Source organism: Psittacula echo (genome assembly GCF_963264785.1).
Source record: "Psittacula echo genome assembly, chromosome: 19".
Lineage (NCBI taxonomy): Eukaryota > Metazoa > Chordata > Aves > Psittaciformes > Psittacidae > Psittacula > Psittacula echo.
The window spans coordinates 5,294,276-5,317,382 of record NC_137755.1 but is presented as its reverse complement, the minus strand read 5'-3'; the positions used below and the strand labels follow the sequence as shown (position 1 = coordinate 5,317,382).

The window sequence follows — 23,107 nt, the reverse complement described above, 5'->3', positions numbered from 1 at the left end:
CTGCTTCCAGCTGCGTGCCCATACAAAGAGCCCAGCTCCAAGAGTGCAAACGTCCAGCCCCTGCTGCCACAGCAAAGGGGCCAGGACAGGGACAGTGTTGAAACCCAGCCGGGAACTCAGCACCAGCAGCCGCTCGCTCAGCACCCGCGTGGGATAGGGGGGAGAATGGGAACAATGTGAAATGCGCAGGTGGAGATGAGAACAGGTCAGGAACTGAAATCAAGCACAATGTAATATTAGTATCATTGTTATTAATAATTTTGGAAACAGCTAAGGGAGAGATACAGAACCAAAAGGGCAAAGAAAACACCAATAACAAGAGGTGATGCCCAATACAATTGCTCAGCACCTGCTGAGCGACACCCAGGGCAACCCAAGCTGCAATCCGTCCCTTCTTGGTGACTCCCCCACTTTCTATGGCCGGAGGTGTCATGGACCCACTGGGCTGAAAAGCATTTATATTAGAGTGTATAATTTGTCATGGTAATACACATATATAAGCATTCCTGTTATTATAATACATAATCATTTTAATTATGTTGTAACATTATTAAATGTGACGGCTAGAGTTAGGGTCAGGAACAGGGGTTTAGGTCAGGGATAGGGTTTAGGGTTGGGGCTTAGGGTTTGATTAAGTTCACAGCATCACAGCAGAGAGGGGGCAAGGACATGAGGAGTTTGGGGGACTCCAGTGGAGTTTTGGGGGCTCTGGGGATATTTTAGGGTGTCCTTTGGGTGTTTTGGGGTTTTTTTTTGAGGTGTTCCAGGGGTGTTTCTGGTTGTTATGGGAGTGTTTTAGGGTGGTCCATTAGACAGTATGCTCCAAGCCCCTGTGTCCAAGCTGGCCCTGAACGCTGCCAGGGATGGGGCAGTCCCAGCTTTTCTGAGCACCCTGTGCCAGTGTCCCACCACCGTCGTAGGGAAGAATTCCTTCCTAATGTCTGATCTAAATCTCCCCTCTTTCAGCTTAAAGCCATTCCCCCTTGTCCTGTCACTGCACAGCCTTGCAAAAAGCCCCTGTCCAGATTTCTTGTAGGCCCTGCTTAGGTATGAGCTTAGTAAGGTGTCCATGGAGCCTTCTCTTCTCCAGGCTGAACACCTCCAACTCTTTCAGCTGTCATCATCAGAGACATGTGGCAGCCCTTAGAGCATCTTTGTGGCCCTTCATAAGCCCATCATTGCAGCATCATAAGAGAACAGAGGTTGGAAGGGACCGCAGGAGGTCTCAAGTCCAACCCCTCAGGAATAGGATCTGAGCAAATTGTTCAAGGCTTGATTCAGTGTGAGCTGGAAATCCCCAAGGCCAGAGACTGCACAGCCTCTCTGGGTGACCTGATGCAGCACTTGCCTGAGCCTGGGGGAGCAAGGTTTCCCTATGTCCTGGCTGAACCTCTCCTCTGTCACTATCCCCCATTGCCTTTTGTCCTCCCACCAAGCAGCAAAGACAGACGCGACTGTCATGAGCTACACTTGGAGCCCTTTGCAGAGGACCGCAGGCAGTGTATGGCTGCTGGAACACATCCAGTCACCAGCTTCCTCAGAGCATCCTTGAGCTCCTGGTTCCTCAGGCTGTAGATGAGGGGCTTCACTGCTGGAGGCAACACTGAGTGGAGCACCACCATAGTCAGATCCTGGAATGGGAAGGAGATGGAGATGGGCTTCATGTAGGCAAAGGTACCAGTGCTGACAAGCAGGGAGAGCACGGCCAGGTGAGGGAGGCCCTTGGAAAAGGCTTTGTGGGGTCCCTGCTCAGAGGGGATCCTCAGCACAGCCCTGAAGATCTCCACACAGGACCCCACAATGGAAACAAAGCAGCCAGGTGCAACACAGGCACTAACCAAAAGAAGGCCAATTTCCCTATTCTAGGTATGTGAGCAAACACTTGGGTGATTGCCCATCTGCTTACCAGGCTAAGGTCAAAATAAAGAGCCTTCACATTTCAGGGCAGGCCTGAAGTGCAAAAGGGCATTAATTCAAAGAAGAGTTTTTATTGGTTACTGTTCCCTGGGTGCAGTTGTCCTGCCCCTTGTTTGGCTGGAAATAAAGACAGCTCCAGCGACAGTACGTCAGGGCACTGAGAGCTCTGGCTGTCAGAAGGTATTGCCAGCCTACCGGCACAAAAAGGCAAAAAGGGGTCACTTTCTTGAGTCGTGTGTGCACCTCTTTCTATTACACAGCTGATCTGTTCCTTTGGTTTTAACATCTCAGCAACAGTCTGGATCTTTTGCTTCGCTCGAGATCATACAATCATAGAATCATAGAATAGTTAGGGTTGGAAAGGACCTTAAGATCATCTAGTTCCAACCCCCTTCCAAGGGCAGGGACACCCCACACTAAACCATGCCACCCAAGGAGTCATCCAACCTGGCCTTGAACACTGCCAAAGATGGAGCATTCACAGCTTCCCTGGGCAACCCATTCCAGTGCCTCACCACCCTCACAGTAAAGAATTTCTTCCTTAAATCCAATCTAAACTTCTCCTGTTTAAGTTTGAACCCGTTACCCCCTGTCCTGTCACCACAGTCCCTGATGAATTGTCCCTCCCCAGCATCCTTGTAGGCCCCCTTCAGATACTGTAAGGCTGCTCTGAGGTCTCCACGCAGCCTTCTCTTCTCCAGGCTGAACAGCCCCAGCTTTCTCAGCCTCTCTTCATACGGGAGGTGCTCCAGTTCCCTGATCATCCTCGTGGCCTCCTCTGGACTTGCTCCAACAGTTCCATGTCCTTTTGATGTTGAGGACACCAGAACTGCACACAATGCTCCAAGTGAGGTCTCAGGAGAGCAGAGGAGAGGAGCAGGATCACCTCCTTTGACCTGCTGGTCACGCTCCTTTTCATGCAGCCCAGGATACGCTTGGCTTTCTGGGCTGCGAGCGCACACTGCAGCCGGCTCATGTTCATTTTCTCATTGACCAACACCCCCAAGTCCTTCTCTGCAGGGCTGCTCTGGATCTCTGCTCTGCCCAACCTGTACCTGTGCCTGGGATTGCTCCAACCCAGGTGTAGGACCTTGCACTTGGCATGGTTAAACTTCAGAAGGTTGGCATCAGCCCACCTCACAAGCGTGTCAAGGTCCCTCTGGATGGCATCCCTTCCCTCTGGTAATTTCACTTCCTCTGCAACCCCTGATAGGTAGGCATGCCATTTTCTGGCAGTGGATTTATGCAACTCCATCCTGAGGAGCAGTTCCCTTTGGGATACTGTCAAGTCAACTGAATGGATCGAATGGACGGTTTGTACTGGTTGTTCTTGATCAATTCTCTCCGCTTGTTTTACTGCTGGGACTAAAGACAAGAGTCCCTTTTCTCACTCCAAATATCTTGGGTCAGTGTCTTTGAAGGAGGTGACTTGAACATTAAAGTCCTTTTTGGTCCATCAGGGCCAGTTTGAATTGGTCACAGGAAGAGCCATGCTCAGCAAAACCCCATTCTGCTATGAGAGGATGGTGGAGGTGTACAGGCCCCAGTGACTGGTATGGTTTTAATTCCTGTATTAGGAATTTCCTGCTTCCTCATGCTCTGGATTCTATTCCCATGGCTTTCCCTTTTGCAACAGTGAGTACAGTGAGCGAGCAATGATACAGAATCCAGGTCCATGTTTCCTCCAGTATCCTGGAGGACCCATAAGCTGTTGTAATTTCTTCGTAGAGTGGGGCATCTGCCCTTGTTCTGTTTTTCTGCAGGTGTCGGCAGCAATCACTGCACTGCTGCTATCCTCCAAGTACCCCCCGATATGTCTGGTTTCTACTTGGTTTCAGACATTCCTCAGGTGGAACTTCAACCTCTGCACCACAGAGTGCTTGCCACACTGCTGTTGCTGCAGTTCTCTGGGGCAATCTCCTGTGATTAAGACATCATCTATAGAATGGTACATTTTCACCTTCTGAGGAAGTGAGACCTCCCGTGGGCTTGTTGTGTTCATTGGAGGGAGCTGAGTCCCCTTCCAGCCCCACGGCTACAATCCCAGGAGGAGATGCCTCAACTGAGCAGACTGAATCCCTTCCTTCGGCAGGTGTAAAGTTGATCCCAGCCTGTCCTGGCCTGACTCTCCTGTCTGATGATGGGACAAGAAATACGCTGCCTGCAGAAGTGGTTGTGTCACCATCCCTGGAGGTTTATAAAAGACATGTTCTAGGGGACAATACTGATGTGTTGACTTGCCAGTGTTCGGTTAATCACATGGTGGACTCAATTTTCTTAAGGGTCTTTTCCAAACTAAATGGTTCCATGATTCTACAAAATCCTGTTCAGATCAAGCTCTGTCTCTCATCAGAGAAATGACACTGCAGGCAGGCAGTGTGTCTGCCAGCTGAGGGAGGGAACAGCAGTGCTTGCTTCAGGCTGTTTCCCATGGGGTTCCCCTGGAGCCCCAGGGAGCCCTGGAGGGAGCCCAGTGGGACAGAGGCAGAGCCACCTTGGGCTGGGCCTCTGCTGCTGAGCTGGGCCTGGCTCCTGGGATGCAGAGAGATGCTGGCAAGCGGGCAGTGCTGCAGAGAGACAGCTCTGGCCAGGAGCAGGGCTGGGGCACTGCCTGCAGGCACCCAGGGGAGACCTGCGAGCCTCAGAGAGCTTAAAGGCACTTGGCAGTGGAGGATGCTGAGAGCTCCCTGCAGGAGAAACCTTCCCAGCCCTGTGCATGGTAAGGCTCTGGGTGCAGGGCAATGCAGCTGCAGTTCCTGGAGGGATCTGCTCAAGCTGCTGCCTCGCACAGTCCATGGGATCTGTCAGGAGGACTCTCTTGGTTTCTCTGTGTAGATAAGGAGCAGGATGTGCTGCAGAGCAGGGCTTCTCTCTGCACCATGCGAGGGACAGGACAAGGCAGGTCCCTTGTGCCGGGGCTGGCTGCAGGCTGTGAATGTGGGTGTGCAGCCAGGGGTGCCCAGCGCTGTCCTTGCCAGCAGGGTGCCTGCAGCCCAGGGGCTGTGTGCAGGGGCAGGGACTCTGCTGCCTGCCAGGGTCAGCACTCAGCCTGCCCGGGAGCTCCCCACGGTGCTGGGGGAGAGAAGCTGGGAGGGAAGGAACAACCCCTGGCAGGGAAGGAAAAGCGTTCTTGTGCAGTGGAGAGGGTGCTGTGTGGGTCAGGGCTGCTCAGAGCTCCACATCTCTCTGAGAACACTTGCAGAGGGTCCTGCTGAAAGACACTGAGGCAGCGATTGCCTGATAGGGAAGGATTCTGAGCTTTGATGTTTTCCACTCTTGGTGGGCAGGTTGGGCAGTGGGAGCTGGGAATTTCCTTCTCTGCTTTGGAGAAGGCACCGAGAGTCTTGTCAGGACTTGTGTGAGCTGCTCCTGAGCCCCTGCACAGGCAGAGCTGCCCCTGGGCAGAGCCCTGCTGCCGGGAGGGGTGTGCAGGGCAGAGCTGAGCACACAGCCCATGGGATGGGCTCTGGGAGCACTGAGAGGGAGCAGAGCTGGGCCCAGAGCAGCAGCTCCTGGCAGGGACAGCTCCAGGCAGCAGAGACATGGGCAGGGAGTGGGGGGAAAGTGCAGCCCAGGCCTGGGGAGGGTGCGTTCAGGCAGCTCTCTTGGTGTCTGGCACTGGAGGTGGCTGCTGGCCATGCTCTGCTGGGCAAGGAGCTGACTGTCTCTCTGGAACATCTCCTCTGCACTTCCCTGACTGGCTGCTCTGCCTGTCCTGCTGGGCTTGTGACCTGCCCCCAGACAGGCACAGCTCTCCCGTAGGGTCCTCGGGAGTGCACAGCTGGGGGGCAGCACTCTGCACTCGGAGTCCTTTGCTTCTGCTTCCAAGGGCTGTGTCCTGCTCTGTGTGTCACAGCTGCACCCTGGGCTGGGAGAGAGAAGTTCTGCCCTTTGAAACAGCAGGGCTCCCTACCTGGCACCAGAGTCCAGTTGTTCTTTATCTCATTCTTTCTCCTTTTCTCTCTCAATTTATCTGTGTGTGCAGTAATACTTGGGGTATCACAAGGACAAGTGCAGGGCAGCTGGGAACAAGAGTGATGGACTCTGTAGCTCTCCCGACTATGCACTGATCCACAGGCTGCTGAGCTCTTTCATCTGTCCTGTCCTAAGACTGATCGCATGCTCAGTCAGAAAAATTAGGATTTCTACACCTAAAAATAGCACTTCTCAGGTGAGAAACTTCTGAGATAATCCTGACAAAGTCACACTGAGGCTCTGCTCTGCAGCCACAATCCTCATAGCTGTGAGTGCAGGCACTGAACCTCTGTTACATCTGATGCCCCTTGTGGGTATTGGAGCTTTCACAGCTTTGTAAAACCCGTGCAGTGGCGCAGAGCTGAGTCCATGGAGCCACAGTGCTTCTGCCAGCACACTCAGCACCAGCACCAGGAATGGGAAAATGCATTTGAACTTGAGGGGATGGTGGAAATCTTATGGGAAATGATCTGGTTTTATCCTGAGAAGCCTCCCCTAACCTGTCACTGCCTTTTTCTGCTCTGACAGTGCCCCATGCCCAGAGGCAGCAGATGGCCAACAGCAGCTCCATCACCCACTTCCTCCTCCTGCCATTCGCAGACAGGCGGGAGCTGCAGCTCTGGCACTTCTGGCTCTTCCTGGCCATCTCCCTGGCTGCGCTCCTGGGCAACGGCCTCATCATCACCAGCACAGCCTGCGACCAGCACCTCCACACCCCCATGTACTTCTTCCTCCTCAACCTCTCCCTGCTGGACCTGGGCTGCATCTCCACCACTGTCCCCAAATCCATGGCCAATTCCCTGTGGGACACCAGGGCCATCTCCTACACAGGTTGTGCTGCACAGGCCTTTTTCTTTCTATTTTTTATCATAGCTGAGTTTTATCTCCTCACTGTCATGTCCTATGACCGCTACGTGGCCATCTGCAAGCCCCTGCACTACGGGACTCTCCTGGGCAGCAGAGCTTGTGTCCACATGGCAGCAGCTGCCTGGGGTGCTGGGTTTCTCACTGCTCTGCTGCACACAGCCAATACATTTTCACTGCCCCTCTGCCGAGGCAATGCTGTGGAGCAGTTCTTCTGTGAAATCCCCCAGATCCTCAAGCTCTCCTGCTCACATTCCTACCTCAGGGAAGTTGGGCTTCTTGTGATTGGAGCCTGTGTAGCATTTGGCTGTTTCGTTTTCATTGTGGGGTCCTATGTGCAGATCTTCAGGGCAGTGCTGAGGATCTCCTCTGAGCAGGGCCGTCACAAAGCCTTTTCCATGTGCCTCCCTCACCTGGCTGTGGTCTCCCTCTTTGTCAGCACTGGTATCTTCACCTACCTGAAGCCCCCCTCCATCTCCTCCCCATCCCTGGATCTGGTGGTGTCAGTGCTGTACTCGGTGGTGCCTCCAGCAGTGAACCCCCTCATCTACAGCCTGAGGAACCAGGAGCTGAAGGATGCTGTGAGGAAGCTGGTGACTGGATGGGGTTCAGCAGCCATACGCTGCTTGCTTTACCCAGGAAAAGGCTTCCAGTGTAGGTCATGAGAGGACAAGTCTGCCATTCCTGCTTTACAACTGTTTTCCTGTTTCAGTTTGTTGTGATGTTGTCTTCATAGAAATGTCAGTTTTCATCTCCTCCTGTTTAAGTAGCCACTTGTGTTGTGTGACCCACAGCCTTTGTGTCACTGGAGGTCTCTCACTGTATTTAAGAGAAATAAATGATCCTGCACCAACTTCTTCTCTGTGCTATGTCCTCATGTGGCAGGAATGAAGGGGAATGAAATCAGTTTTCTTGCTACTCCAGCTCTGGGATGGCTGCTCTGTACCTGGAGCAGGAAGAGCTCTTGGGGAGCCCAAGGGCTGTTGGGGACTGGCTACCTGTACCGGCAAGGAGGACATGGAGAATACAGAGCCAGGCTCCTCACCATGGTGCCTGGTGGGAGGACAAAAGCCAATGGGGGATAGTGACAGAGGAGAGGTTGAGCCGGGACATAAGGAAACCTTGTTCCCCCAGGCTCAGGCAAGTGCTGCATCAGGTCACCCAGAGAGGCTGTGCAGTCTCTGGCCTTGGGGATTTCCAACTCAGACTGAATCAAGCCTTGAACCACTTCCTCTGACCCTGTTCCTGATGGGTTGGACTTTGTAACTCCTGGCGTCCTTACCAACCTCTGTTCTCTTATGATCCTAAGACGATGGGCTTATGAAGGGTCACAAAGATGCTCTGAGGGCTGAAGCATGTCTCCAGACATCTTCATCTCCAGATGAAAACAGGCTGAGAGAGCTGGGGATGTTCAGCCTGAGGAAGAGAAGGCTCCAGGGAGACATCTTAGCAACCTGTCCACACGTAAACAGGGCCTACAGGAAACCTGGAGAGAGGCTTTTTGCAAGGGTGTGCAATGACAGAAGAAGGGGGAATGGCTTTAGACTGAAAGAAGGGGTTTAGATCAGACATTAGGAAGGAATTCTTCCTTGTGAGGGTGGTGGGACACTGGCACACGGTGCCCAGAGAAGCTGTGGCTGTCCCATCCCTGGCCGTGTTCAAGGCCATGTTGGAAGGCGCTTGGAGCAACCTGCTCTAGTGCACCACTCTAAAACACTCCCGTACACCCAGAAACACCCTGAGACACCTAAAAAAACCACCCACAAAGCACCTGATGAACACTCTAAAACATCCCTAGATCCCTGAAAACACCACTGGCATCCCCCAAACTCCTCATGTCCTTGTCCTCCCCCTGCTGTGATGCTGTGGCCTAAATCCAATCCTAAACCGTGACACTAAACCCTATCTCTGACCTAAACCCCTGTTCCTGACCCTAACTCTAAACCTCACTTATTTTTATAATGTTATAATATTATAATAGAATGCAATTAAAATTATGAAAAAATACTAAGTTAAATAATATAAATAATAAAAAAATTAAAATGAAACAGATTCAGTAAAAACAAAGAAACATGCCTTTCTGCTCTTCCTTCTTCCTCTGTCTATTCTTTCTTTCCAAGGAAAAGATTCATTGAATCCTGGAATAACTCAGGTTATTCCTGAAGAGACCCCTGAACATCATCTTGTCTGGCTACCCTGCTCAAGGCAGGGTTAACCAGGTGAGATCATTCAAAGGCTCTTCCTTTCCTGCTGTCATCCACCAAGGAGCTAAAAAGGCACTCCATCATATTAGACAGGGAGTTAATAAAGACATTCAACAGTGTTGGCCCAACTGCTTGCACTGAGGGGTGTCACTCTTAAGTGGCCGCCAGGAGGAATCTACCACTGGTGACATTTGGGCTTGATCCAGCAGCCCACTTCCCCCTCACTAAATCCTCTGTCTCTTCCGCCCAGAGATCACCAATTGGCTATAAATAGATTATTAATGGTCCAGGTACAAAACATGCCCTTTTTTCCCCTACCCATACAAGTTCGGCAATCGCTTTCTTGTCCTACAAGCACCTAGAAGTGGCTGCAGGTGTATTTGGTCCATCACCTTCCAAGGGAGTGGGATGAGTTGAGCAGCCTGTGATTATCCAGAGCCTCCTTCTTGCCCTTCGTGAGGAAAGGTTTGATGTCCGCCTTTTCCAAGGACCCCAGAACCTCTCTGATGGCTCTGACACGTTTGAGGGCACAATCCAGAAAGGATGATGGGAGCGTTTGCCACGAGCCTGCCCAAGGCATGCGAGAAAAAATCCCGCTGGGACATTGGGGTCACACACAGAAACGGCAGGGCCCTGGTGTCCACACCTGAGCTGTCCTCATGCACTCCTGTCACGGTTTAAGCCCAGCCTCATACACTCCGGGGTGTTCAGGGACACGAGTCCTCCCCTTGCACACACAGAGCCGTGTACTTGCTGCAGCAGCGTCTCTCTGGCCTCCTGTTGCCACTGCGAGAGGCTGGAGGCATCTCAGCCCTGCGGTGTTGTCACCCTGATCTGCACTCACCTGGGCCCAGCAGCAAAAGGAATGGGCATGGGGACCTCGGCTCAAGGAAGCAAACCCAGTGCTGCATTCAGGAAGGTTTCCAAGGAACGTTGCTATCAAAGTGAAGTGACCTCAAGACACTCTCTGCCCCACTGGCCTTCATGGAACCCCACGGAATAGCTGAGGGTGTTTGTGCTCACCCAGGGTTCATCTCCTCAACTACACACTGTGTGCATGCTTACATCTCACCCGTACAGTGCGAACTGCCTTGGAGCCCAGCTCTTCCACACAAATGCCCTTTGCCTGCCTTGGCCTGAGCTAACAGCGCTGCCACAAAACATGCCACTGCCACTGCCACAAAATACGTGACCGTATGTGATGTATCACAGTATCACAGTATCACAGTATGTTAGAGATTGGAAGGGACCTCAAAAGATCATCTAGTCCAATCCCCCTGCCAGAGCAGGAACACCTAGATAAGATTACACAGGAATGTGTCCAGGCGGGTTTTGAATGTCTCCAGAGAAGGAGACTCCACAACCTCCCTGGGCAGCCTGTTCCAGTGTTCTGTCACCCTCACTGAGAAGAAGTTTCTTCTCAAGTTTAAGTGGAACCTCTTGTGTTCCAGTTTATACCCATTACCCCTTGTCTTATCATAGTTTGCCATTGAGAAGAGCCTGGCTCCATCCTCATGACACTCCCCCTTTATATATTTATATACACTAATAAGGTCCCCTCGCAGTCTCCTCTTCTCCAAACTATAGAGACCCAGCTCCCTCAGCCCTTCCTCATAAGGGAGATGCTCCACTCCCTTAATCATCTTAGTCGCCCTGCGCTGGACTCTCTCCAGCAGTTCCCTGTCCTTCTTGAACTGAGGGGCCCAGAACTGGACACAATATTCCAGGTGCGGTCTCACCAGGGCAGAGTAGAGGGGAAGGAGGACCTCTCTCGACCTACTGACCACCCCCCTTCTAATACACCCCAGGATGCCATTGGCCTTCTTGGCCACAAGGGCACAGTGTTGGCTCATGGTCATCCTGCCATCCACTAGGACCCCCAGGTCCCTCTCCCCTACACTACTCTCTAACAGGTCGTTCCCCAACCTATACTGGAACCTGGAGTTGTTCCTGCCCAGATGCAGGACTCTACACTTTCCCTTGTTATATTTCATCAAGTTTCTCCCTGCCCAACTCTCCAGCCTGTCCAGGTCTCGCTGGATGGCAGCACAGCCTTCTGGCGTGTCAGCCACTCCTCCCAGCTTAGTGTCATCAGCAAACTTGCTGATAGTACACTCAATTCCCTCATCTAAATCATTGATGAATATATTAAATAATACTGGTCCCAATACTGACCCTTGAGGCACTCCACTAGATACAGGCCTCCAACTGGACTCCGCCCCATAGACTACAACTCTCTGGCTTCTGTCCTTCAGCCAGTTCGCAGTCCATCTCACTACCTGATCATCCAGGCCACACTTCCTCAATTTAGCTATGAGGATGCTGTGGGAGACTGTGTCAAATGCTTTGCTGAAGTCAAGGTAGACCACATCCACCGCTCTGCCATCATCCATCCACAATGTTATTTCCTCATAAAAGGCTAGGAGGTTGGTCAAGCATGACTTCCCCTTGGTAAAGCCATGTTGACTGCCCCTCATAACCCTCTTATCCTTGACATGCCTTAAGATGGCATCAAGGATAAGGTGTTCCATCACTTTGCCAGGGATGGAGGTGAGGCTGACCGGTCTATAGTTACCCGGGTCCTCCTTCTTGCCCTTTTTGAAGACTGGAGTGACATTTGCTTTCCTCCAGTCCTCAGGCACCTCTCCCGTTTCCCAAGACTTGGTAAAGATGATGGAGAGTGGTCTAGCAATGACTTCCGCCAGTTCCCTCAGCACCCGCGGGTGCATCCCGTCTGGACCCATGGATTTATGGATGTCCAGATTGCTCAACTGGTCCCTAACCCATTCCTCATGGACTAAGGCAAACCGCTCCAGTGACCTGACTTCATCTGAGGTCTCAGGAGTACAGGGTTCTTCAGGACTGCCTCCGGCAGAGTAGACTGACACAAAGAAGGCATTCAATAACTCTGCCATCTCTGTATCTTCTGTCACCAGGGCACCCATCCCATTCACCAGTGGGCCAACCTTGCCTCTGGTGTTAGTTTTATCACCTATGTATTTGAAAAAGCTCTTTCTGTTGTCCTTGACCCCTCTCGCCAGATTTAATTCTAAGGAGGCCTTAGCCATCCTAGCTGCCTTCCTACATCCTCTAGCAGCAGCCTTATATTCCTCCCGAGTGGCCAGCCCCTCCTTCCATGACCTATAAACTCTGCTCTTCCACTTGAGCATACCCAGCAGTTCCTTATTTAGCCACACAGGTCTCCTGGCCCTCTTCCTTGACTTCCTACGTGTCGGGATGCTCAGCTCTTGAGCTTGGAATAAGCAATTCTTGAATGCCAACCAACTATCTTGGGCCCCTTTACCTTCAAGCAGCCTTGCCCATGGGACTTCCCCTAGCAATTGCTTGAAAAGGCCAAAGTTTGCCCTGCTGAAGTCCAGGGTTGCAATTCTACTTGCTATTGTACTGGTCCTACCACACAAGATCCTGAATTCCACCATCTCGTGGTCGCTGCAACCAAGGCAGCCCTCAACCCTTACTGCTTCGACCAGACCCTCCTTGTTAGTGAGGATGAGATCCAGCAGCGCTCCTCTCCTGGTTGGCTGATCCACCATTTGCATGAGGAAGTTATCATCCATACACTGGAGGAACCTCCTGGACTGTGGCTGGGTTGCTGAGTAGTCCTTCCAGCAAACATCAGGGAAATTAAAATCCCCCACGACGACCACGTCCTGTGACTGTGAGGCCGCTCTCAGCTGCTTGTAGAAGGCCTCATCAACTTCCTCACCCTGATCTGGTGGCCTGTAACAGACACCCACAACAGTACCGCCCCTGCCAGCCTGCCCCTTAATTCTCACCCACAGACTCTCAACTCGCTCATCCCCTGTTCCTGGACAGAACTCAGTACATTGCAGCTGCTCTCGCACATAAAGAGCAACCCCACCACCCCGCCTGGCTGGCCTGTCTTTCCTGAAAAGGACATAGCCCTCCATGAGTATATTCCAGTCATGCGAGCTGTCCCACCACGTCTCTGTAATTGCCACCAGATCATAATCTCCTGACTTAACACAGGTCTCCAACTCCTCCTGCTTATTTCCCATGCTGCACGCATTGGTGTACAGGCATTTCAAGGAGGGAGCTGAGCTCACCAATTTCACCCTAGGATTATAGGAGGCCTCCCGGTCTTCATCAATCCTAGAGTGCTGCCCCACTGGGGCAAGCCCAGTTACAACCCCATCCCCCTTCGAATCTAGTTTAAAGCTCTCCAAATGAGCCCTGCTAATTCATGCCCCAGCATCCTTTTGCCTCTGTGAGTTAAACCTTTCCCACGTGCCATCATCCAGACTGGAGCCTTATAAAACCAGCCGTTATCAAAGAACCCAAAGCCCTGCCTGCAGCACCAGTCTCGTAGCCAATTGTTTACGGACTGAATTTTCCCATTCAATCCCACATCATCACCGGAAGATGGAAGAACTGAGGAGAAGATCACTTGAGCCCCAGACTCTTTCACCATCCGCCCCAAGGCCCTGTAGTCTTTCTTCATCCCCCTCAGACTGCGGGAAGCAGCTTCCCCCCCACCTGTCTGGAAGACCAGCAGCGGGTAGTAGTCTGTCGGGTGCACCAGGCTGGGGAGCGCCTTGGTGATATCCCTGATCCGGGCTCCAGGCAGACTACACACTTCCCTATGATGAGGGTCAACTCTGCATATCGGGCCCTCTGTTCCTCTCAGAAGGGAATCGCCTACGACAATGACTTTTCTTTCTTTCTTGTCAGAGGCAGTCTTGAGGTGCGAAGTCGACCGCCTTTTCCTATGTGACCTTGTAGTCTGGCCTTGTACCACATCCTCACTTACCTCTCCATCAAGATCCAGGGCCTCAAACCTATTACTGAGGGGCACCTGAGGAAGCAGGGCAGGAAGGGAGGAAGGTTGCCCACGGTTCCGAACTGGAACTCGCTTCCAGCCCTCATCGTCTTTTTGGTCCCTTACCTCTGCGCAACAGCTACAGAGCAGGGGCTGTCTCGGGTCATCCCCCTCTGTCTGAGAGGACAGGGGGTCCATCCCCTTGTGGTGGGTATCTCCCTGAAACCGTTCCTGCTGACATGCTAGGGAGTTACTCCACCAGTCGATCTCCCTTTCACAGTCCCTGATGGTCCTCAGCGTCTCGACCTCCTCTTTAAGTTCTGCCACCAATCTAAGCAGATCTTCTACCTGCTCACACCTCACACAGGTGGAATGCTGGCCTCCCTCCCTCGGCAGCAGCAGGCTCTGGCACTCCCTGCAGCCAGAGACCTGAACAGCCACGGTTTGGCGCAGGGTCTCTGTCTGAGTTGCTACAGTCGCCTTACTGCAGGCTCTCCTTCTGGAGGCGACCATATTGGTGATGTATACATCACCATCTGAACTATTATTTACATCATCTTCAAATCGTTGTGAATTCACAGTTGAATTAAAAGTCAATCATTGCTTAATCAGCATTGGATTCCCATTTGATTTTCATTCAGTCCCTGATTAATTACCATTGGTCATTAATAAGGCCCTTTCAGTTATCCCCACAAGGACGACTTCTCTGAACCATTCCCCTGTGAAGCACAATGAGGCACAGCTCCAAGTCCATTTCCCTTCAGACGTGCAGCAGCAGATCCAGCAAGTGCCCCCGTTCCCCACTGAGGGCCATGGCAGATGGAGGAAGCCCAGCACATCCCGGCTGGGTACAAAGAGAGCTGCAGAGAAGGTTCCCGAGAGCAGGACAGCTCCTGGCACAGGGACTATCCCAGCTCCAGGTCCAGCCTGCACTGGACGCCCTGCGCCTCCTGCCCTTGGCGGCGGGGTCACAGCGGGGCCCTTTGTGACCCGGTCTGTGACAGTCCCCGGCGTGGTCACGTCCCTTGCGCTGCCCTTCCCTCCCCTGCCCACATCCCTCCATCCCGCAGGGGGGCAGAGAGGCCCTGCAGCCGCCCCAGGGGGAAACTGGGAGGAGGTGGGGGCTCCCCAGGAGAGCAGCTCTGCGCTGGAGCCAGCCCAGGTGTGCCTGGGGCAGCCACTGCAGAGCGGGCAGTGAGGGCTCCCCCAGGGCTGGGCAGGGTCGGGGCCAGGGACTGCCCCCAGCTGGATGCTGGCACTGCTGGATCCCGCTTCCTCCTCACGCTGCCAGCAGGGGCCTGCGCTCTGCCCCTGCAGGGCTGCTGCAGGGTTACCAGAACCCGCCAGCGCCATTGCCCCCTGCCGCAATCCCTGCCAGGCTGCTGCAGGCCTTGCCAGAGCCCTCCCGGGATTTGCCACCTCCTGCAATGCCCGCTCGGCTCCCACTGCCTTTACCAGTGCCCCGGGCCCCTGCAACACCTTCAGGAGCCCACCAGGAATTGCAGAAGGTGGCAGGGCCTGGCGGGATCTGGCACAACCCGTGCAGGCTCGCCGGCGTTCCGCAAGACAGCAGGGACCCTGGTGTGCCCATGGAACCTGGACGTGCGTTCTAGACAGAGGCAGCAGCCTTGGGGGCCTGGTGGAGCTCGGAAGCCCTGCAGGTATTGCAGGGGCACCAATGCCCGTGGTGTCCAGGAAGATCCCTGGGCACTCTGGAAGCCACAGGATCCCGAAGGAATGCTGACCTTCCCCTGTAACTGCATTGCCACTGTCCTGCCTGTTACACCAGTTACTGCCCGTGTGCAGGCAGGTCTCTAAGGCAGCCAGGCTGGGAGTTGGTGCACAGCAGCTGCACCATCCAGCCGCCAGCTTCAGTGGAGAAGTCGGATGGAGGGAAAAGTGACGCAAGTCCCGGGTGGACGATGAGAGCAATGTTGGGTGGGGAGGTGAGGAGCGAGGTGCTCAGTGCAGCCCTGGACCTTAAGGGCTGCTTTTGCTGCCTGTGCAGGCCTCTGGAAGAGACATTCGGGATCAGTGGCAATGGAAGAGAAATTTCTAAACTGAAAAGTGATAAAATAAACCCTTTCAAATAACTTTTATCAGATGCTCTTTGTAATCTTCCTGCACTCAGAAACCTCCCCAATTCCCTGCAAGACAATCTGGAAGACTTGACAAAAACCACAGGGTGAGACATGGCTCCTCAGGGTTTAATGAGCCCCATGGTGTATTTGGGCTGAGTCCATGAACCTCAGGTGCTGAGAGGAGACCGAAGAAACCTCCGAAGAAGTCCAAGTCAAAAAACAAAGCCCCAAGTCCCTTCAGCATTAATGGGCCCCACTGAGGGCTGTTACTGACAAAGCCTCCCCAGGGACTCATTAAAGCAAGTCAGTGGAGGCTGTGATTACAGGTAGACAAAGGCAAAATGCAGGTGTCTGATGGTGAGAAAAGCTTGGTTTGTTTGATGTAGCAGAAAGGCCAAGCCCTGACCACAGCCCTTGGAGAAGTAGAGCCTGAAATCCTGAGAATGAAAGTTCTCCTCATAGGCCTTGATGAAAGAGGCAACTGCCATAGCCCAGGGCACAGAGACCTTTTGTTCTTTTGGGCCTTTCAGCCTTGCCAGAATCCTCACTCATCTCTGCTGCAGGCTGTCCTGCACTGGCCCATGCCTGCACCTCTTTCCCTTCAGGCTCTTGACACCCATCTTGCTTTCCCACCTGGCTCTCACCTGGCATTTCTGTACCTTCAGTCACATCTCGCACCCATCGCTGTCTGCTCCTTGAAACACAAAGCCATGGGCTGAGACACACTCCCTCTGGGTGACCTCTTGCACCACAACTCCACCTTTGGAGAGACATTTCTCTTTCCTAGCTTCGAGTCTGAACCTTCCAAGCTGCACTTTCTAGAGGTTTCCTTCTCTTCCCACTAGCAAGAAAATCTCCATCATCTCTGAAGCCACATTGCAAGTAGTTGTAGGCTGCTACTATAGTGTCAATTCAGCAGGTGGAGTGAATATCCCTCAGCAAGGCCATCTAAAGGAGGCTTCTAGAGGAATGGGTGATGCCATCAGGATAGAGAACTAAGCACCATGGGAGAGCAGTGGGAAAAGGGAATGGTCTGGATTGAGAACTTCCTGGCAAGAGCCAAAAGGAAAGGTGGTGTCCTTGGGTGCAAGGTACCCCATGCTGTGGGGGCAGGGCACCTCATCTGGGACAGCTTCCTGCCTGTAGCACCCTCTCTTCTGTGCACACCCCACTCTGTGCCCGCACTCACAAGTGTCTCACAGAACCTTTGCACTTCCCCTGCAGCAGTGACCCCTCACTGCAGGAGGTTCCTGCATTCTCCAGGCTCAGGGATGGATCCTGCATTCCAGGCAAGTTTGGGTAGTGCAGGAGAGGGAGACAGGAAGGTCGGCTCATGGGGCATGAGGAGCAGTATTCAGGCACCATTCCACTTCTTCCTGTCACTTCACACCTTTGCAAAAAGGCCCACTCCAGGTTTCCTGTAGGTCCTGTTTGGGCACGGGCAGACTGCTGTCTCCTTGGAGCCTTCTCTTCCTCAGGCTGAACACCCCCAGCTCTCTCAGCCTGTTTTCATCTGGAGATGAAGATGTCTGGAGATTTGCTTCAGCCCTCAGAGCATCTTTGTGACCCTTCATAAACCCATTATTGTAGGATCACAAGAGAACAGAGACTGGAAGGGACGCCAGGAGTTATCAAGTCCAAAACATCAGAAACAAGGTAAGAGCAAGAGCTTCAAGTCTTGATTCAGTCTGAGTTGGAAATCCCCAAGGCCAGAGACTGCACAGCCTCTCTGGGATACCTGATGCAGCACTTGCCTGAGCCTGGGGGAGCAAGGTTTCCCTATGTCCTGGCTGAACCTCTCCTCTGTCACTATCCCCCACTGCCTTTTGTCCTCCCACCAGGCACCATGGTGAGGAGCCTGGCTCTGTATTCTGAATGTCCTCCTTGCTGGTACAGGCAGCCAGTCCCCGACAGCCTTCCCTTCCAAAGATCTCAGGTCCCCATCCGCCTGCTCTTCACCGTGCTCCAGTTCTTGCCTGTCCTGAGGGCTCATTGCTAAACCCACTCCTGCTTGCCAATAGCATTCCTGAACTGGGGATCTGAAACCTGGATGGAGTATTCCAGAGCATCCCTTCCCTTGTTCTCCTGCCATGCTCCTGGTCATACAGCCCACCATGCTGCTGTCCTCCCTTGCTGCCAGGGCACACGCTGCCTCCTGCCCACCCAGACCTTTCCCATGGGCTGCTCCCAGCCAGGCAGCCCCAGCCTGGGCCATTGCAGGGGAGTCCCCTGCAGGGACCCCTGTGTCCCCTGCTCTCCTGCCCAGGACACCCTGAGAGCTCTGCAGCCCCCCCATGCCATCCCATCTCCCCACACCAGCACAACAGCCCTGGCCCTTGGGCTCCTCAAGAGCTCTTCCTGCTCCAAGCACAGAGCAGCCATCCCAGAGCTGGAGCAGCCAGAAAGCTGATTTCGTTCCCCTTCATTCCTGCCATGTAAAGACATTAGCACAGAAAAGACGTTGCTGCAGGATCATTTATTTTACATAAATAAAATGAGAGACGTCCAGTGACACAAAGTCTGTGGGTCACACAACAAAAGCGGAGGAGATGAAAACTGACATTTCTATGAAGACAAGATCATCACAAATTGAAACAGGAAAACAGTTGTAAAGCAGCAAAGACAGACGTGGCCTGTCATGACCTACAATGGAAGCCCTGTCCAGGGTAAAGCAGGCAGTGTATGGCTGCTGAACCCCATCCAGTCACCAGCTTCCTCACAGCATCCTTGAGCTCCTGGTTCCTCAGGCTGTAGATGAGGGGGTTCACTGCTGGAGGCACCACCGAGTACAGCACTGACATCACCAGATCCAGGGATGGGAAGGACATGGAGGATGGCTTCATGTAGGCAAATGTGCCAGTGCTGACAAAGAGGGAGACCACAGCCAGGTGAGGGAGGCACATGGAAAAGGCTTTGTGGCGTCTCTGCTCAGCGGAGATCCTCAGCACTGCCCTGAAGATCTGCACATAGGACCCCACAATGAAAACGAAACAGCCAAATGCTACACAGGCTCCAATCACAAGCAGCCCAACTTCCCTGAGGTAGGAATGTGAGCAGGAGAGCTTGAGGATCTGGGGGATTTCACAGAAGAACTGCTCCACAGCATTGCCTCGGCAGAGGGGCAGTGAAAATGTATTGGCTGTGTGCAGCAGAGCAGTGAGAAACCCAGCACCCCAGGCAGCTGCTGCCATGTGGACACAAGCTCTGGTGCCCAGGAGAGTCCCGTAGTGCAGGGGCTTGCAGATGGCAACGTAGCGGTCGTAGGACATAATGGTGAGGAGAGAAAACTCAGCTGAAAAGAAGAAGGCAAAGAAAAAGACCTGTGCAGCACAACCTGTGTAGGAGATGGCCCTGGTGTCCCAGAGGGAATTGGCCATGGATTTGGGGACAGTGGTGGAGATGCAGCCCAGGTCCAGCAGGGAGAGGCTGAGGAGGAAGAAGTACATGGGGGTGTGGAGGTGCTGGTCGCAGGCTGTGCTGGTGATGATGAGGCCGTTGCCCAGGAGCGCAGCCAGGGAGATGGCCAGGAAGAGCCAGAAGTGCCAGAGCTGCAGCTCCCGCGTGTCTGCGAATGGCAGGAGGAGGAAGTGGGTGATGGAGCTGCCGTTGGCCATGTGCTGCCTCTGGGCATGGGGCACTGTCAGAGGAGAAAAAGGCAGTGACAGGTTAGGGGAGGCTTCTCAGGATAAACCCAGTTGATTTCCCATACGATTTCTACCATCCCCTCAAGTTCAAATGCATTTTCCCTTTCCTGGTGCTGGTGCTGAGTGTGCTGGCAGAAGCAATGTGGCTCCAAGGACTCAGCTCTGTACCACTGCAGGGGTTTCATGAAGCTGCCCTGCGAAAGCTCCCATACCCACCAGGGATGTCAGATGAAATAGAGTTTCAGTGTCTGCACTGTCAGCTATGAAGATTGTGGCTGCAGGGCAGAGCCTCAGCGTGACTTTATCAGGATTTTCGCAGGAGTTTCTCAGCTGACAAGTGCTATTTGAGGTGTAGAAATACTAATTTTTGTAACTGAACGCGTGGTCAGTCTTAGGACAGGAGAGATGAAAGGGCTCAGCAGCCCGTGGTTTAGCGGATAGTCTGGAGACCTGCAGAGTCCGTCACTCTTGTTCCCAGCTGCCCTGCACTTGTCCTTGTGATACCTAAAGTATTACTGCACACACAGATAAATTGAGAGAATAAAAGGAGAAAGAATGAGATAAAGAACAACTGGACTCTGGTGCCAGGCAGGAACCTCTGCTGTTGCAAAGGGCAAAACTTCTCCCTCGCAACCCAGAGTGCAGCTGTGTTAGACAGAGTAGGACACAGCCCTTGGAAGCAGAAGCAAAGGACTCCGAGTGTAGAGCGCCAACCCCAAGGGAAGGCTCCGCAATGGTCAGGACACTACTGGAGAGCTGTGCCTGTCTGGGGGCAGGTCACAAGCCCAGCAGCACAGGCAGAGCAGCCAGTCAGGGAAGTGCAGAGGAGATGTTCCAGAGAGACAGTCAGCTCCTTGCCCAGCAGAGCATGGCCAGCAGCCACCTCCAGTGCCAGACACCAAGAGAGCTGCCTGAATGCACCCTCCCCAGGCCTGGGCTGCACTTTCCCCCCACTCCCTGCCCATGTCTCTGCTGCCTGGAGCTGTCCCTGCCAGGAGCTGCTGCTCTGGGCCCAGCTCTGCTCCCTCTCAGTGCTCCCAGAGCCCATCCCATGGGCTGTGTGCTCAGCTCTGCCCTGCACACCCCTCCCGGCAGCAGGGTTCTGCCCGGGGGCAGCTCTGCCTGTGCAAGGGCTCAGGAGCAGCTCACACAAGTCCTGACAAGACTCTCGGTGCCTTCTCCAAAGCAGAGAAGGAAATTCCCAGCTCCCACTGCCCAACCTGCCCACCAAGAGTGGAAAACATCAAAGCTCAGGATCCTTCCCTATCAGGCAATCGCTGCCTCAGTGTCTTTCAGAAGGACCCTCAGAGTGATGTGGAGCTCTGAGCAGCCCTGTCCCACACAGCACCCTCTCCAGTGCACAAGAACACTTTTCCTTCCCTGCCAGGGGTTGTTGCTTACCTCCAGCCCCTCTCCCCCACTATTGTGGGGAGCTCCCGGGCAGGCTGAGTGCTGACCCTGGCAGGCAGCAGAGTCCCTGCCCCTGCACACAGCCCCTGGGCTGCAGGCACCCTGCTCCCAAGGACAGCGCTGGGCACCCCTGCCTGCACACCCACATTCACAGCCTGCAGCCAGCCCCGGGACAAGGGACCTGCCTTGTCCTCTCCCTCGCATGGTGCAGAGAGAAGCCCTGCTCTGCAGCACATCCTGCTCCTTATCTACACAGAGAACCCAAGAGAGTCCTCCTGACAGATCCCATGGACTGTCCGAGGCAGCAGCTTGAGCAGATCCCTCCAGGAACTGCGGCTGCATTGCCCTGCACCCAGAGCCTTACCATGCACAGGGCTGGGAAGGTTTCTCCTGCAGGGAGCTCTCAGCATCCTCCACTGCCAAGTGCCTTTAAGCTCTCTGAGGCTCGCAGGTCTCTCTTGGGTCCCAGCTCATCAGGAGAGGCCCAGCAAAAGATGGTTCTGCCTCTGCCCCACTGGGCTCCCTCCAGGGATCCCTGGGCTCCAGAGGAACCCCATGGGAAACAGCATGAAGCAAGCCCTGATGTTCCCTCCCTCAGCTGGCAGACACACTGCCTGCCTGCAGTGTCATTTCTCTGCTGAGAGATGGAGTTTGGTGTAAACAAAGTTTCTCACAATTACAGAATCATTTAGATTCAAAAAGACATGTAAGATCAACTCCAGCTATTAACCAAACACTGTCATGTCCACCACTGACCCATGTCAACAAGTGCCACATCTCCGTGTCTTTTAAAGGCCTCCAGAAATGGTGACAGAACCACTTCTGTGGGCAGCCTGTTTCTTGTCCCATCATTAGGACAGCCAGACAAAGACAGGCTGGGATCTCCTTTACCCTTGCTGATGGAGTGGATTCACCCTGGTTAGCTGAGGCATCTCCTCCTCAGTCTGTAGGCCTGGGGCTGGAAGGGGACTCAGCTCCCTCCCATGAACACCACAAACCCACAGGAGGTAGGATTCCTCCTGCCTCTGGTCAGGTCTTCCTTGAAAAGGCACCTACATGAGGGAGCTCTTTGTCTCAGCATTAACATTGAGGGGGGCCAGGAGTGAGGTGTCTGGGTGCATATCTCTGGAGACATTTGGCATTACAGGGCTGGTCAAAGTTACATGCAGATAATAGAGACAGGCCAAAGATACGTGCAGGCTGATATAGAGACAAGACAACATCGTTGGGAATATTCTTGTAAGCGCTCAGAGGCATCAGGCATCAGTTGCTATCAGTGATGCCAGGTCTGTCCTTTCTGCCACCCTTTAGCTGCAGGCATTGAGTGAACACAAAGTACATCACTGCAGGGTCTTTACTCACTCCCTTGATGATTCAGCTAAGGAACAGCCCAAGCATTTTAACTGTGTGCTTGGCTACATCTGGCTTTCAGAGACAGCATCCTTTATGCACAGCGATGGGTCATAGCAAATCTCAGACAAGCTCAAACAGGAATTGAAGAGCACCAGGATGAGATGCTCCTACTTCAGGAACAGTTAAAGAAGAAACAAGGTAACGCAGGACCACCACTAAATAAAGCAAGAGTACATGCAGGTAGATCTCAGATAGCCTATCTCCTCTTTGCCTCAGTTACCACCAGCAAGATCTCTCAGGACTTTGTGCTTTGAGAAAGGACCCAGGATGGGAAAGGGAAACAACCAGCACTGGATGGGGATCAAGTCAGGGGTTAGGGTCTTTGCAGACTACACCCTTACCAGTCCATGAGACCAAAGGGGCAGCATCCAAGGTGCTGAGAGAATGTTTTTCACCAGGACCTGCTGGTCTGTTGCTGTCCCAGGAAAAAATGCACTGGACTCTGTGAGGCATCATTTAAAATGCTGTTCCCTAGATCTAGCTCTGTAAGGAGAGAATTGTACAGGTAGTCTCATGTCCCTTTGATGGCTGGAACCCCAAGAAGTGTAGCATGGAGATAAGAAGGATGAGGAGGGTGGATGCCCCCTGCATGAAGGGGAAACTTGGATTTCTGGAGGTCCTCTGTGTGACAGGGAACAGGTTGGGTTGGCTTTTGTGACTGAGGATCAGAGGAGTCAATAAGAGGGACATTGTGCTCAGTTACAAACTACTTGCTCAGGGAGGGGAAACAGAAAAGGTCTTTTGTCAGCACCTGAGGAATCCTGCAGGCTAATGAGCTGGTACCTTGCAGGTAATTGC

At 53.3% G+C, this 23,107-nt stretch overlaps 2 protein-coding genes across 2 annotated transcripts; one reads left to right on the top strand and one right to left on the bottom strand.

The window, feature by feature from the left end:
- Nucleotides 1-6,443: 6,443 nt before the first annotated feature.
- Nucleotides 6,444-7,421, top strand: LOC308228587 (olfactory receptor 14A16-like; the record flags this gene model as incomplete). Its single annotated transcript, XM_080631962.1, has 1 exon — nt 6,444-7,421. The coding sequence occupies one exon, from the start codon at nt 6,444-6,446 to the stop codon at nt 7,419-7,421; it is 978 nt and encodes a 325-aa protein (XP_080488088.1).
- An 11,057-nt stretch (nt 7,422-18,478) lies between these two features.
- Nucleotides 18,479-19,456, bottom strand: LOC308228586 (olfactory receptor 14A16-like; the record flags this gene model as incomplete). The annotated part of the gene is made up of 1 exon (XM_080631961.1): nt 18,479-19,456. The coding sequence occupies one exon, from the start codon at nt 19,454-19,456 to the stop codon at nt 18,479-18,481; it is 978 nt and encodes a 325-aa protein (XP_080488087.1).
- Between the last annotated feature and the right edge of the window lie 3,651 nt (nt 19,457-23,107).